Genomic DNA, 17325 nt, shown 5'->3' on the forward strand with positions numbered 1-17325 from the left:
TTATCCTTTATATAAAATTAACAAAGAAATTTGTAATCTGGCGGTGTTGTACCTTCATAAAACTATGCTAAACGTGTTAGGCGACACTCTTACAGGTGTTAAGCGATACTCTTAAAAAACGAGACTAGGTTAGGTACTGGCCTCACAGTAGGGCCAGCTTAAGAAGCCAAAGTGGGGCACTTGGTTTTGTGACATGTTTTATCATTGTTTTGAGAAAAATTAGAGTACTAAATGGATTTGTTTTTGTAAAATCTGTAGTGCAAATTAGATAAAACGCGTTTCTGGTGCCCGAAAATCTCTTAGTGAAAAGAGATTATTAAATTTAACAAGAACGTCTATATCTACTGCTTGAATATTATAGCCTCCAAAACTAATTTATTACCTATGCATTTGTACAAATTAAAAACTTTCTTCCCTTTTCAGAAGTTTATACACCCGTGGAAATGACTTTATATGCAACAACCCTCGCTTAAAGAGGTAAAGTTCTGCATGTGAGAACTTTCCTCCCTATAGGTGATGAAGTTCTCTCAATGCTATGAATATAGCACTAATTGCTAATAATACTGCGGAATGGGGGATAATCAAAATTTAATTAAACAGGAAAACCATACTCGATATTTGTGTTATGCCTCATGAGTGGTCAAAATGAAGCTACTACTTTGTTTTATGTCATCGGTTTTGCTCTAGGAAAAGTACCAGAATTTCTACTACTATCCTACCAAAAAATCTCCCACTCTTAAAGGTGTTACGCGACACTCTTAAAGGTATTACGCGACACTCTTAAAGGTGTGAAGCGACACTCTGAAAGGTGCTATGCCGCACCCTTTAAGGAGTTGCACAACACTAATATGAGAGTAAAAATTCACTTTCAGTGCGATATAAGAGTTAAAAAGGTGTTAAACTGCACCTCTGTTGCACAATTTTATACTTATCTTTGCCACCAATTGCTCAAATAAGTGTTATTAAACCCTTTCAGGGGTGTAAATGAACACTTTTAACGGTGTCAAATTTGTACTTTTAAAGGTGTTAAAGCACACTCCATTTTCTTAGAGTGCAGTAGATCCTAGAAGGCTTAGCGTGTATTCTTGTTTATTACTAGTTACGTAAATAAAATTTCCGTATTAGCTAGGTGTGGTTTGATGCGGCAAGAGCGTGTCAGTTTCGTATGTGCTAATGTATAAGCGGATTCATATTATTTATCTTTTTCGGGATGTTCGAGATATACCAATGGTACCGGTAAAATAAGTTGTTGCCACACCCAGAAAAAAAGGTCTTTTCATCTATCTGTCTTTTCTTTACAATGGTCCCAACATACTTGGTTTTAGGCCCATATATCAAAATTTGAAAATTATAGTGGATCTTGCTTTACTCGGTTTATATCCACGCTTCTTTTTCGTGTACCCGGGGCTACAAACACACACACCCACAAATACGCCAACAGACAAAACACCATCCCAAAGCTAGGTCTGGTTACATTACCACATCTAGCAAAAATTAAAGAAACTACACGTTGAATATTAACTTAAAATGCAATTTAACCACGGGGAGTTCTCCTATCATTTAATTAGCTCGTTTATTAGGTTGAGCTGATGAAACTGAAGGACAAGAGAATGAAAATGATGAGTGAAATCTTGAACGGAATCCGCGTCTTGAAGTTGTACGCCTGGGAGAGATCGTTCCAAAGAAGTATTCTTCAAACCAGGAAAGAAGAAATTGCACTCATGAAGAAACAAGCCCTCTTCCAAGCAATCAACCTCTTTATAGCATGTGCCATACCAATTTTGGTACGAATGTAAATATTTATCATAAAGTATAAGAATTTGCGAGCGCGGTGTACCCGTGTCCTAACGCATTGCTTAGTTATCACCATCGTTAATCTAGACTCGCTCTCGGCCGTAAGCACGACGGAAACTCGAATCTGTTTTCGAATAAGTCACCGATGTCGTATGGTTTTCCACGATATGTCATAGTGAATACCAGTTGAGTTTCCGTCGTCGCGAAATTGAGTCACTCGAGAATTTCCAGAAACGTAAGTTGAGATGGACCGAAGCCTCCGAGATATCTAGGCCCATGCATGTCGATTTTTATGTGGGGAAGTATCCAGTTTCATAGAGGAAATATTTTTACCCTTTGTGTGTACGAGGTGGCGCTTTAATGACCGTTGCGACCGGGGTCTTCCATAAATTATCGATGACATTTTAGGGGCCAATTATAAAACTTTTATGAAAAACAAAGGTTTCACCTTTAAATTAACGTAATTTTTTAGGGGCTATTCACTTTTTATTGAATCTATTGGATAGATTGTATGGACAAAAAATGTAATTATCAGATTTTAACACCGTTGTTTTTTTAGTAAAACAAAACTTCTTGAAGTTGCTAATTCACAGTTTTCATATACCATTAGAGGATTTTTTTACCCCTTCAAAACCTTTCTTTTTTTTAACCTTAACATTTTTATCCTTTAATTCTTTGGAATGATTGTTTAATAAAGGTCTTCGGAAATTTTCAAAAACATTTTTTAACTATCCGCGACCTCGGCTTCACCGCTCTACGTCTATACCTTGCCCTAATATTGTAGCAGTCGACGGGGTCATGAGGCTGAACTTGTTTATTTTACGGTGCTGAAAGCGCCACCAAGCGGGAAAACACGGCAAACTAAATTAGTCAAAAAAATATTCTCGCTTCGCTACATGCATGGGCCTAGATATCTCGGAGGCTCCGGATGGACTGAGAACAAAATTTGACGGGCAAAAATTTTTAAAACAAAGTCTGTCAATCATCTTGTCCTTTCAACTATTTATTGAACTCCAAAAATTACTTTCTCTTTTTCCTTCCATATTAATTTTAAGTCCTTACGTAAATTCTTTCTAAATATTCAGATAACTTCTCCGTGTTTCGCCGTGTACGTATTAACTGACGACGATAACGTTCTTACCATGAGGAAAGGTTTCGTCTCCTGGCAGTTGGCACGATTAGTAATGATCTCAATGATTACTTTTCCGGAAACAATAAACACTTTAGTTTTGGTAAGAATAGTGCCAAGTATATGGTCAAAACATTAATCTTATATTAAATATATTGCTACTATTCTATCCTTTTTCAAAGATCTTTCATTGTAGAAAAAAATAATAAGATAGGATTGCCCTGTTGACCATCCCTAGGCTCCCTTTAATGAAAGTTTTTCGGAGTGATACCAATAAAGCACGGGATTCATTACAGACGCACGTCTCAGTGAGAAGAATTGCAAACTTGTTGAGTCGTGGGGAAAGCAAGGATTACGTGGAGCATATGGCTAGCGACACACAATATGGTAAGTCAGTTGCACGACTGATGAGAAGCTCAAGCAAATTTAACGTCAAATGGATTTATGGGTAAAGATACAAACGTGAAGTAGAACGGAAGAAAAAAATAATTGAAGAAATGTTATAATTGATAGTGTAATTGGTTAAAAAAAGGTTGTGTGAATTTTGTTTTAGATTAAGCTTAACGTCCCTTTACGTTATTATTTACATATATCTATGATGAGTTTGTAATATGGCTATAATCAGAAGCTAATAGAAAACTATAAGAAGAAGGTCCGTAGCCAGAAAAGTTACGCAGAGGGGGCAGTATCTTTCTGTGAGGGGGCATGGCAAATGGAATTTTTTTTATTCGCATCCAAAAGAATTAAAAGGGGGCGCTTTGGTTTGTCCAATATGGCGCGATCTAAAGGAAACAGAGCAGACGACTTGGTAGACTATTAGGCGCAAATCTCAGGGAGTGAAAGTAAAGTCAGATATTAACTAATTTATTATTACGTAAACACTCTTTTACTTGTGTTTTAAATTACAAAAATGGTTACTTATTGCTGTGTTTACGGATGTAAAAACAATGGCACCATGAAAGGTATGCGGTTTCATCGTTTTCCTTCAAAACTACCGAAATTAGCCAAGGCTTGGGAAGTTACCTTGAAAATGGGAATGAATAAATGTAAAGTGTCAGCTAGTTGCGGAATTTTGAAACAACACCGAGGTATCAGTTGAAAAACCTAAGTGTTTAAAATGCAAGATAAAGACCTATTCTCACTACAAAGGGACCAATACTGTAAAAGTATGTGTTTGTGTAGCTCCATCCGGTGTGACCACCATGGTAAGCAATGCATATGGGGGAAAGTCATCAGATAAACAAATCACTGAAGAATGCGGGGCCCTAGAACGATACATACCATACGTAGACGCTATAATGGTAGACAAAGGGTTCGCTATTGAAGATCTTTGTAGTGAAAGAGGGCTCAAACTAATTAGGCCACCTTTTCTTAAACGTAAAGCTAAAGGTCAAAAAAATAAAAAAGGGAACAATTCCCTAGAGAAGATGCTTTCCTTACGTCAAAAATTGCGTGTGCTAGGGTACATGTTGAGCGCACAATCCAGAGACTAAAAACGTTTAACATTTTCCACAAAAGACTACCGTGGGATTTATTACCGTTTATCAATAAGATGTTCGTTGTAACCAGCGCTGTAGTAAATTTGTCAGCAGCTATTTTGGCTGACAACAAACTTTAATATCACCACTATTTTAATATCACAACTATTTTAATACTTCAATTCCATGTATTTCTTTAACAAATATTTGAAATAAACTGATTGCAATTTAACTAAGAGCTTAGGAACAAATTCTTTGTCAATAGGAACTTCAATAATTAAACAATCCTCACTTTGTTTTGAATACAGGACTAGGTGACCTACTGAGAGGCCTAATATTACTAGATTTAGTTGAATTTGTCCATAATATTTGTGCTTAGGTTTTAATTTCAAGGTTTCTTCCTTATGGTTTAAAACTTTCAAGGGCCAAGGCTCATTGCTTAACTTATTTTTATTTATTTTATTTACCATCTTCAGAATAGAAAGTTGGGTTATTTATTTCCTTGGCCATTATCTTGCTTTACAATGGAAAGTTTACAAATTATTATCAGGGAAAAAACTAATTTTTGGATAGATTTTACTCACGTCACATCCCATACAACAGCCCGAAGAGTACACAACAGTATTTTTTTGTTTCCTTTAGATCGTAGTTCTACTTTTTCGCCGCTAGGGGAGCTATAGTATCTTTTGGTTGCGAATAGAATAACATAAATATCAAAATGTCAGACATAAATATTTCCGCAGGTATTACATTATTGACACTCATTTAACACTTGAAAATCAAACTTTTTTTAAAAAGTTTAAATAAAAATAAATTGTTAATAAACAATTCTAAATCTAAATTTCTAGTCAGATCTTTTTCGTAGGCTAGGGAGGTTAAGTTTCACTTTCTTTCAAGTGACATAGCTCGTCGTTAAAGTGAAAATACGCGAGTAGGGCAGGAAAAGCTTGCCTCGCAACTTCACAAGTCGCTGTTGTGGCGTCAAATGTAAGTCTGTACCCCGAGGGGTGGGTCATTCATGAACTCCCGTACGCTACCCGTGAAATCCAACTTAAGAAATCCCAAATCAATGCTGATTTCGAAATCAAATAAAAAATCCGAAATCAGCAACGAAATCACAAAACATCAAAGAAATCATAAAATCAGGAAAAAAACACAAAATCAACAAAGAAATCACGAAATCAACATAAAAATCACGAAATCAGAAGCGAAATCACAAAATCAGTAAAGAAATCGTGAAATCCATTACATAATTTACGAAATCCAAAACCCAAAGAAATCACAAAATCCGACGAAATCAACATAAAAATCACGAAATCAGAAGCGAAATCACAAAATCAGTAAAGAAATCGTGAAATCGATTACAAAATTCACGAAATCCAAAATCCAAAGAAATCACAAAATCCGACGAAATCAACATAAAAATCACGAAATCAGAAGCGAAATCACAAAATCAGTAAAGAAATCGTGAAATACATTACAAAATTCACGAAATCCAAAATCCAAAGAAATCACAAAATCCGACGAAATCAACATAAAAATCACGAAATCAGAAGCGAAATCACAAAATCAGTAAAGAAATCAAGGGGAAAATCTCAAAATCTGAGGAAATCACGTGAAAAACCTCAAAATCCAACGAAATCAGGGGAAATATCGCAAAATCCGTCGAAATCACGGGAAAAATAGCAAAATCCGACGGAATCACTGGAAAAATCTCAAAATTCGATGAAATTCATTGGATTTTATCGAATTCTGAAATCAAACGAAATCCGACGAAATCAAACGGAATCCGAAGAAATCAAATTGGATTTCAAAATTCCGAACACTTTTTCCAAAACGTCCGACCTCTCGCTGTACCCCGACATAATATTTTGGTCCTGGATGACAAAACCAACGATGTATATCAAGGATAACGACAAAAAGCTATTCCAGTGTATCAGGGATACATATCAAAAGTGAATTTAAAACATACAAATGAATCAGGGATATATCAAGTAAAAAAATTCAAGTGTATCAGGAATATACACAGGTAAAGACAATAAAGTCTAAAATATGTTGATATACATTCAAAATAATTTGTGTACCAAAATTAAAATATTCATTACAGGTGCAAAGTTTGATAAGGGGGCATTGGAAAATTTTGAGGGGGCATTTAGGGGCAAACCGAAATCTTATTTGAGGGGGCAGGATATATTTTTGAGGGGGCATTGCCCCCTGGTGCCCCCCCCGTGGCTACGGGACTGATAAGAAGTCTCTAAAATCGGGGTATGCGTAAGCACTAAGCCGTCTATTCTGCACTACTTGATTACAATTTCCCCATCCCTGCGCGGATGCGTTTTTTAGGGACAAAAATAGTTCTGTTGATTTCTATGGCGTAGTCTGTTGTAAGTTTCCAACACTGGGTGCGTGCAATCGCAAATAGTTTTGATGACGTACTGCATTTGGGCTTTCTCATTTTTGATTGGCTGCCTAGTAAAGGAGGGTGAGGGGAAGATACTCGCTCTACAGATTACACGGCGTCTACAGCTAAAGCTAAGGAAGGCCCGATCTCAGAGACTTCTTATAGTTTTCTATTAGCTTCTGCTATAATGAAATACCTTCGACCTTAGTTTTTTAGCCAATTTGCGTGTCTTTTGCAAAGTTATTTTGGGTTGTAATTTTTGAGCTACCCTCAAGTTTCAAGCAAGGAGTCGCTAAGCATAGATAAAATGATAGAATCATACACAATTTTAAATGAAAGTTTTAGCAATTGAGATTCAAAAGGGAACCTTTCGTTGGAACCCGGAAGAGGTGGCAGCGGTGTGTCTTCAGGACATCAATTTGAAAGTGTCCCGCGGCTCGTTGGTGGCCGTGGTGGGTCCGGTCGGTTGTGGCAAGTCTTCTCTCTTGTCCGCTCTGGTTTCCGAGATGAAGAAGATGGAAGGAAAGGTGAGAGTGGCCGGCAGAGTGGGATACGTCACTCAACAGCCCTGGATACAAAACACCTCACTCAGACAGAATATACTCTTCTTCGATGAACTGGACCGGGAAAGATACGACAGCGTCATACGCGCATGCGCCCTACAACCAGATCTCGACCAGCTACCAGCTGGCGACGAGACGGAGATCGGAGAAAGAGTATGTATCAATAGAGAAGTGATAGCGATCATATGTCCAATGTACGCCTCATGCGTATTTGGTCTCACGTCTTGAAAACGAGAAACGGAGATCGGAGAAAGAGTAGGTATCAATGGAACAATAAGAGCAATGTGCCCAATGTACGCATGGTTGGTCGTTAACCGGGAAGATAAGGATCCCCTCTTGAAAACGAAAAACCCAGCACTCTACTAATTTACATGCTGTTTATTATAGGGTATAAATTTGAGTGGTGGTCAAAAACAAAGGGTGAACTTGGCCAGAGAAGTTTATCGAAATGTTGATGTATATCTCTTGGATGACCCATTGGGGGCAGTTGACTCACACGTGGCCAAACATCTCTTCGACGAAGTCATAGGAACGAATGGATTACTTCATAACAAAGTAAAAACCTTGTAATCCTATATTTCCCATAAGAGCTCAAAGAGTGACATTTCCAAGAAGAATATTGGTTTAAAGCAATTTACCTAAGTATTTGCAGATTAAGCTAAAAGGATTAAATTCGTGGTAATCTTTGAAAAAGTTGCCATGAAAGTCTAAAATAAACGTCGTAAACATCAACGCACATTTTTACCTCTCCGAGTGACGTATGTCACGGAGAGGTTCTAATTTCGACGTGTCTGTCTGTCAGTCTGTTGTTATTGACTTACATCCCAGGGGACCGCGTTCGCAGTTTTCAAATCGGAGCAAACGTTTTCCCAAATTTCGGACCGGAAATTTGGAAAATTGTATTCCACTTACAATGCCTATTACTCCATTGTCTGTCTAACACCCCTATCATCCGATCTTTTGTCCATCCCACATGGACACCACTCTGTACTTAATGGCTTCGAAACACCACCATCATCATCCGGTCTTTTGTCCATCCCACATGGACACTAGTCTGTACGTACTGGCTTCTACACCACCATCATCCGGTCTTTCGTCCATCCCAAATGGACACCAGTCTGTACTTACTGGCTTCTATCTCCATCATCATCGTTAAGGTTAAGACATACGCGGCGATCGGCTAGGGTTACGAGAAACGTCGCCTCCCAATGGCGGGGCTTCCACCAAAGGTTATTTTGGTTTTCCAACTTGTTGAAAGCTTATAAGTGTATAATTTCGAAAGGTGATCAAAATATCCTGGCGTAGTAAGCCAATGATTGACTAACATAGTACACGCACATAAAGTTTGATCTCTCACCCTTCAAGTTGAGCCTGTTTGTGTAATATTCTCGTTGCTTAACCAGTTACTCCTCAAACAGACCAGAGTTTTGGTGACGCACAACTTGAGCTTCATCCGAGAGGTGGACGAGATCTTCTTCATGAACAATGGCAGAATCATCGAAAGAGGAGCCTACCACGAAATCATGAGTCGTCAAGGAATGGCTAGAGATTATTTCGCGCAACACATGAACGACGGTGACAAAGTTGAAGCGTCGTAAGTAAACGGAGGCTATAATTACATGTATAAGTATTGTGAACAAAGTCCAACATCGCTAGAAAGGTTTAAATCATAAATTTGCCATGAGCTAATGCCCTAGTGTTTTACCTCTCCGAGTGACGTTTCGGAGAGGTATTACACTGGAGTGTCTGTGTGTGTCTGTCTATTACCAGTGCTTTTCGGGACCGTCCATAAACTACGTCACGCAAAAAAATGGCATTTTCTGACCTCCCCCTCGTCGCCCAGATCACGCTTCGTCACGTTTTCTAACACCCCTCCCCTGAAAACCACGTCACATTTCTTTAACCCCCCCCCCAACGAACGATGATTTGCCTTATTTTACCAATTCAATTTGATTGATTTAAAGAGATTCTTTTTTAGGCATGATATGGATTCCACTCAGAAATGTTTTGCTCGACTTGAACTTTAATGTCTGGATATGCTTTTTTAAAACCTTCCAAAATATTTCCATAAAGGTTAGTTAAAGGGCACACTTCATAGTTTTCGACATTGTCACTTGAAAACCTTAGGCTAATCGAGCTTAGGATTCAGATTTTAAAAAATGTGCGAAAGAAACGAAACCATTTAAATCGAATGGAGGATCCGATTGATCCTCGCTAATGCTAGTGGCGAAAAAACAGTGACATTTGAGAGTTTAAGCTGACACTACATTTAGCAGTCCTTATGCGTATACGTCTAAGCTAGTTCTGCAGTGAACGGGTCTCTTTATTTTAAATGCGCTGTTTAAATTGGCTACACGTACTAGTAAGTAGGAGATCATTGCTTACAGTTTCTACTATTTAAGCGATGGTGGAACAAAAATTTTGTTAAATTATTGCAAAGGTCGTTCTCACGGTGGACTTTGAAACGTGATATTTTTTATTCTATAACAAAAGGGTCAATCGACCTCTTACTGACTTCGAAATAAAATTAATTTTAATTGTGACGTCACGCATCGTAGGACCCCTCCCTCCCCCCTCGTCACGGACCATCACAAACTTACAAACCCCCTCCCCCCCATAAGAGTGTGACGTAGTTTATGGACGGTCCCTTCTTTGTGTACTAACGGCATGAAGAGTAAAAGTAATGTTAGCACATATATCTAAACAACTTTAAATTTAAATATCGGGTCAGTCAGCAGATTTCCTTTTCAAGAAAGAGTGTAGTAAATCCCATGATTTGCTGATGTCCGAAGTTTAAAACTTGAACCCTGTTTGCAGTCATTTGGTGCTACTTTCAAAAGTTACCAATAGGGTTTATGTTGCATTATCTTAAATTTCAACACACGTTGCAATGAAGTTTTTCCCGTCCTTCTTTATAACTTCCATCAAATTATTATGCATTTCTTTGTCATGATTGGGCGGTATGCTATCGATTGGGCGTGTTTTCAAAACATCATTGTCCAAAACGGCTTTTTCATAAACGCGTTTGCCATTATAGCCATTTCTCGTTTTAGCGCATTTTGATTACAGCGTTTATATCTTGAGCGTTGTTTCGCATAGTTGAAGGTATAAGTATTAGAGCTCGGCATTATCTATACATTATCCACGTTATTTTATCTATAATCCAGAATTATCAACAGAAGTTGTATATTAAAATTAATATTGATTTCAGCTTTAAGTTTAAATTTTAATGGTTGTCCAACAAACAGTTTCGTGGTCTAGTGTGTTAATGCGTTTTAATGTTTGGTAGGGATGGGTTATTTGAACTCCAATAGTATTCGGTTGGGTTTTGTGATTTGAGCCCAAATTTATAATGTCAGGTTTAATTGTTTAAAGCCCAATAGTATTAGGTCAGGTTAGGTTAGGTTAGGTTTGAATAGGTTAGGTTAGAGTTACGTTAGTAATATTTTTTAAATAACTTTTAAATGTTACGCCTTTTCCAAAATATTTTTGTTTATCTTCATTGACTTCCCAAAATAATATGCCTTTTCCAAAATATTTTTGTTTATCTTCATTGACTTCCCAAAATAATATGCCTTTTCCAAAAATTATATTTTATATTTACTTCCGATATAACATTACTCCTTTTTGCATAATATTGTTCTTTGTTCTATATACTTAATATAATAGAGATTTCCCTCCCTATCAATCACAGTTTGGGCGGAAACAGCAACCGCTGTTTTGGGAAATAGCGCTGTATTGAGAAACGCGGAAACAGCAACCGCGGTTTTGCTTCCACGCGGTTTTGCAGGCCGCTCTTTTGAAAACCGCTCAACTACCCGTGAACCTGATTGGGCACCCTGCAGTATATCTCGTGAGCCGCCGTACGGCTCGGCATTATCTATCCATTATCCACGTTAATTTATCTTTATCCATACTCGAAAATTATCCACAGAACTGAGATGCTAAATCGTATTATATCCACAACTTTGTTTATAAATAATCGGTTATCCACCAATTTGTGGATAATGCATAGAAAATGCCGAGCTCTATACGTGAGCGTTTCCGTTAGCCTCCACTTCTTATTTCTTAACCGTATACTCTGTTTTGACCCTCGGCCTTTGCTTTAATGTTCAGTTAGACTTCTAATCCACTTCGTTTTCAATAATCTGGAGATTACAAGCCATCGAAATTATTCACAAACACGTGTTCACTTTATTAAAACACTTATTAAAAGTCAAAACCCCCTTACACAATGTCGACTCCCGCCTATAGTCAAAGTGTAAATGTGAGAACTGCTTGCATACACTGCTCTAATTTTGAGCTGTTTGAAGTGATTCTTTCAAATGTTTTTTTTGGCAGAAAATTAAATACTGAAGTGGAAAGATTTCATATTGCATCGGAAGGAAAAGTACCGGATGCGGATGACGCGAAATTGATGGCTAAAGAGACGCTCAAAGAAGGAAATGTATGTATATTCTGGTTGATAGTGAAAGAGAGAATGTTCTTCATTCTTCATTTCTCCATAACTACCATGATCTCCAGTTATTTATGCTTTTGATAATGTGTTTTCGCATTTGCAGGTATCCCTGTCACAATTTAAGCAATATTTCAAAGCCTTTGGAATAATATGGTCTGCCATCATCGCTTTAATTATTGTTAGTGCTGTATTCTTTAATTTGGCGTCTATGTACTGGTTGTCTCTCTGGTGCGCGGACACCAAAGCGAATCTAATGGAAAACCCTGACTTAAAACTAACCCGTATCGCGGTCTTTGTTGTTCTATGTCTAAGCTTCTCCATTACGGTATTGGTCTACACAATAATCAACTTGTTTCGCAGCCTAACAGCTGCAAACTGTTTGCACCGTAAAATGCTAGACAGCGTATTTCGCTCTCCCATGTCCTTCTTCGACACAACACCCATTGGAAGGATACTGAATCGTTTCTCCCAAGACATCGACGCCATTGACCAACAACTATCTCCAGTGTTAAGAATGACCGTTTACGGATTAACATTTGTTATTTTTTCAACGTTGGATAATGCAGCTTTTTTACCATTATTCATAATTCCCTGCGTTGCTGTTACTTTTGGATATATTTTACTTCAGGTAGGAACTCGACTTCCCTCTTTTCTTACAAGCAATTACCAAGAAGGGATATCTAGTTTACTAGGGAGATAAGATGCCTAAGTATTCGCGGCCCATAGTCCTAGTCCCCCTTTCAAAATACAAGGGGAGACGTAAAAAAAGTCCGGGCTATTTTGACTCTGCTCAGTCGTCAGTAATCTTCGTCATTCGCGTCGTGCTGACTTGAGTTTTCAAAAACCAACGAGAAGCTGGTTGTAATTTAGAGGCGGGAATTAACTCCGGACCTACGTTTGGAGTGGAGATAAAGCTAGAAATGTGGTGAATTATACCATCTCCCTAGTAAACTAGATATCGCTTCTTGAACGTTTTGGGGATGCACCCTATTTTTCAAACGTTTTTGACCGTTGTTTCCCTCGTGGGAAATATTTAATGATTCAAAAATCGTGTACCACAGAGAATTGGTAATTGACATAACATGCGATACAATTTGAAGGCGTAGGTCCAAGCACGCGCTAAAAAACCAGAAATTTTCCCAAATCTGAAATTGTGCAAGTTTTTAAATATTAGATAATTAATGTGATTTCTTTATCAGCGGGGTCCATTCATAATCAGAAAGTGTCTTCAGTGTCCTCGTATCTTTAATATTTCGCGAGCTATTTCAATTTGTTTAAATTAATAAAATTTAGAACCCTCAAAATTCCACAAAACGTGAAAGTGAAAACGTTTACCCAGATACCTTGAACATCCCATATAGGATTTTTTCTCCTATATATTTATTCAAATGACGAATTAGTAGACTCCAGCTAACTTTTCATTAAGTTTAAAGGGATACACAAATGTCCTGGACTTTTTTTTGTGTTTAGTGTTTCAGTTAAAACATTACCTGGCCGTTGTAACTGTCATTAGGAAAGATATTTGGTTTTTAAATGTTTGGACTACTTCCCAGTTGTTTTGTAACGTTTACCATTTGGGGATTATTTCTCGTAATTTTAGCTGATGTTAGTCACCGAGCTTTATGATATTTTAACTTGCCAAATTATAAGAATGCCAGGTTTACTCAAGAAATTTAAAATAAACCCACCAAAATGAACGTCCAAAATTGGTATTTTCTAGACTATTTATTTGCAAATAAGTATTACACCTGAAAAGTAAAAAGAAACTAGATATAAGTGATATATTATATAGGAACCAGGTCTTACAGGGGATATGTTTTCGCTAATTATTTTGTAATTTCGCCTATTATGATGAATATTTTGGGTCTTTGTAGCGTTTCTTCATGACGAGTAATCGCCAATTGAAGCGTATAGCTAGCTTGAGAAACTCCTTCTTGTTTTCGCACGTGGGAGGATCAGTTGCTGGCAGCACTGTCATCAGGGCATGTGATGTGGGAGATATCTTCGAAGGACACTTTCTTAAGCTGATCGACGAAAGCACTGGTGCTAATTACATGATGAACATGGCACAAAGGTATCTTCCGCACTGATTTTCAGTAATGGTGATTATCGAAAAAAATTGCATATTTATGTTATGTCGAATTTCGAATGCAAACTGGAAATGAAATATAGATGCAAATGAAAGCAGACATTCCAAGCTTAATTTTAATTCCCATTTCTTTTTGTTGTTAATAAAATGCGTTCTTTCTTTCCAGATGGCTAGCAATACGTTACAATCTCTTAGGCAATTGCTTGATGTTTTGTACTGCTTTTTTCATTGTTTTGAACAAAGAGACTATGTCAACTGATTTTGTGGGAATGATCTTAGCTAATGCTGATTATGTAAGTACAAACAAGTATTAATTCGACTTCTTTTCTACGACCTTATTAAGTTCTTCAATATACTGTCGTCCTAGAATATTTCTTTAGCACTTATTACTTAGAACTAGAGGTGTACGAGTTTCTTTTATGTTGAACGATTATTTACCTTCTACAATCAAGCATGAATGAAAAAAACAAGACGGCCCAAGGGCTCGTAATAGTAGCCATATCGTACGAGTGAATAGCCTCTCTATACCCTACCCTAATGAGTGAATAGCCCCTCTATACCCTACCCTAATGAGTAAATAGCCCCTCTATACCCAACCCTAATGAGTAAATAGCCACTCTATACCCTACCCTAATGAGTGGATAACCCCTCTATACCTTACCCTAATGAGTGAATAGCGCTATCTTTTTCTATGCTTAATTGATTTACCGTGCATAAAAATAATAGCCCCTCTATTCCCTACTCTAAACAGCGATTAAATTATAACCGAATAAATTTACTTATGCTGTAATTCTAATATTCCGGCGAATCGAAGAACAGATAGTTTTTAGTGATAATCCCCTCGATGAGTTTACAACATAGACTTATGCTGATGCACACTTATCGCATCTTATAAATTTCTAACGAGGACTTATGCCCAGAAACTTTTGAAAGAGAAAGTTTAGTTATAGTGATTACGCATTTTAGTGATTATCCCCTCGAATTACCTTTAGCAATGCTAAAATGATCAGCGCATAACGCGCATTTAACACTATGTTAGCTCTATCTAAACCCACATTTGAATTAACCTCCAAAACGTTCCAGTCAAACATAACATAGATGGCGATAGCTACCGAACGAGAACGAAACACATGAGGAGCGCGGTAGGAAACGGGGAAAATCGTTATCTATTTAATTAGCACATAAATAAAAGGAAATAAATATAAAAACCCCAAACATTTAAATTCATAGGTATCCGACCGCACAGATAAAAATTCAAAAGTTTCCGACCCCAGAGATTAAGAGGTACCCCACCCCACATCACCCCGACATTTTAGAGATAAAAATAAATAATAAAAAACTCGGAGTTTCTATCAAGTCTCTATGGTTTAGTGGTAGAATGTTTGTCTTCGACGCCAGCGACCCGGGTTCGATTCCCGGGTCTGACCTGAAAAAATTTAATTAAAATTAAATCTCTAACCGAGCCCAGTTACCCCTATGGGTGGGTTGTGATAATATAAAGTTCCTTCTAAGCTAAAATCTGACGATAACGAAGCGAAAACTCCGGCCACAACTACTACTACTATTACGGATCGGGTCAAACTAAGAGCCTATCGTATACTACGATATGGCTAAAAACTAGGGCTGTGCGAATAGTGGTTTTTCAAACCGAATCGAATACGAATCGAATGGTAAAACTCCTATTCGAAATCCGAATCGAGTACTCGTTTAAACGAATATTATTCGTTTTTAAAGAAATGTAGTTCGAGCACAAGGAAGTGTGTTGTAGAACGAGTAGAGACTCGTAGCTTCCCCTCTACTAAAAAGCTAGACCTTATTTGTCCATTAAAAGGGGTATGCATTTTGATCATCCCTCCGTAACTAGACAAGCCCCTGTAAACATGAAAGATGACCGCGAGCCACTGACGTTGAAACCGGTTTTCGGTTAACCGATTAATTTAAATGGCCGTTTTAACCGCTCCAAAAAACTGGACAAAAAACTGGTTTGTCAGAAAACCGATTTTTATCCGGCCGTTTATGATAGATGTTGAAAAATCCTATATTCCAACATAGACCCGAAGACCGAATATTAGTACGAGTAGGTAGTACTAATAGGCGATAACTAGTGCCGTTCTCCATTGGCATTCTAGAATATACCAATGGAAAATTACTCCACAGATTTTTCTTGGAGTGAGAACGAAAGTTCCTTTAAAATTGATATGTGTCCATGGTGGTAGATTGCTAGAAGTAAACAGAAGGTAAGTAACAAGTGTCGAAAAACTAAAACTTTTAATTTTGTGAATTGAAAAAACACTGATCCGGTTTTCGGTTTTCAATTCAAAAAACCGACTAAAACCTAAAAATTAAAAAAACGGTGCTCCGAAGAGTAAAAAAACCGGTTTTCGGTTAAACCGGCCGGTATTTGACATTCCTAGTGTATCGAGTCGGAGTGCCGGGAATTTCTCAAGCGTTTGCAAATCTTATTTAAAATGCCTTTACTATTTTTTCTATTTATATTAACTATAATATGGACAATATTCAAAGAGTTAAGCCGGGAAAAAAGAAAACTACGCCTTCTTTAAAACGCGTGTTCTCTAGGAGAATGGAGAAATGGCGTCAGAGATTGTAGGCTCGGTATGCGCAAAAATTATGCGAGGAACACTAAATGACTAGTACGCTTATGTCTAGGCCCTAGAGGCCCAGTCTCTACTCCTTCTACAACACACCTCCGTGCTAAGATTGAGTATTTCGTGAGGGAAAAACAAAACACCAGGAACTGCGCATTCGCGTTGAAATTCAAAAAGAAAAAAAAATGAAACCGCTCTATATATGTTATGTGACCATACTAGCCCTTAACATTTTCAGTCGAATACTCGTTTACTATTGGAATTTAGCACCTAGGAAACGATTACTCGGTTTATGGAACTATATTCGTTTTTAAAACGGTTATTCGAATTTCTTTTCGAATAACCGTTTTGTGAATCGAATACTCGTTTTTGTCAAAATGGCAAATTCGATTCGTCGAATCGAATACTCGATTCGAATTAAACGAATAGTATTCGATAATTCGAGTATTCGCACAGCTCTACTAAAAACTAACAGGGATAAATCACGGCGGTAAAATGTTTGTTCGAAACGCACCCTCGCGGCCGAAATTATAAGAACCGGAAACATTCAATTTACCGATTCACGGGGTCAAGTCGGTTGGTATTTCGTCTGCTTTTTGTACCCACGTAATCGTAGCCACTTCTTAGTTTTGAAATGTTGAATGAAAATCACCATTAAAGTAAATAAAATGTCTTCCGCATATACCTATGAAGAAGCACCCCATCCCGCTAACCGAAAATTTAGAAAACCATATTTTAACAGGTTTTGTGTGCCAAGGCTTAACTGATTTTGTCTATTTACTTGATAAAACCGTTGAAAACTTACT

General features: G+C 37.5%; 1 protein-coding gene and 1 long non-coding RNA gene across 8 annotated transcripts in view; both read left to right on the forward strand.

Moving 5' to 3' along the window:
- Positions 1-17325, forward strand: part of LOC149602820 (ATP-binding cassette sub-family C member 1-like) — a 449544-nt gene that overhangs the window by 5440 nt on the left and 426779 nt on the right. For 4 of the 7 annotated variants that reach the window (XM_089860445.1, XM_089860446.1, XM_089860448.1 and 1 more), the window contains 10 exons: positions 1581-1784; positions 2880-3026; positions 3220-3310; positions 7148-7518; positions 7753-7920; positions 8784-8959; positions 11707-11812; positions 11928-12452; positions 13699-13898; positions 14080-14206. In XM_089860445.1, coding sequence (XP_089716571.1) covers positions 1581-1784; positions 2880-3026; positions 3220-3310; positions 7148-7518; positions 7753-7920; positions 8784-8959; positions 11707-11812; positions 11928-12452; positions 13699-13898; positions 14080-14206 — 2115 coding nt within the window. Of the gene's footprint in view, positions 1-1580; positions 1785-2879; positions 3027-3219; positions 3311-7147; positions 7519-7752; positions 7921-8783; positions 8960-11706; positions 11813-11927; positions 12453-13698; positions 13927-14079; positions 14207-17325 lie in introns of those variants that run through there. The other 3 variants (XM_089860447.1, XM_089860451.1, XM_089860450.1) reach the window with 3 other exon arrangements.
- Positions 63-1122, forward strand: LOC149602821 (uncharacterized). Its single transcript, XR_016377065.1, has 2 exons — positions 63-477; positions 601-1122. It is a non-coding gene; the product is annotated as an uncharacterized LOC149602821 (long non-coding RNA).

Source organism: Phalangium opilio, unplaced genomic scaffold (genome assembly GCF_054372755.1).
Source record: "Phalangium opilio isolate 3A_F unplaced genomic scaffold, DU_Popi_V2 ptg000352l_1, whole genome shotgun sequence".
In the NCBI taxonomy this organism is placed as follows: domain Eukaryota; kingdom Metazoa; phylum Arthropoda; class Arachnida; order Opiliones; family Phalangiidae; genus Phalangium; species Phalangium opilio.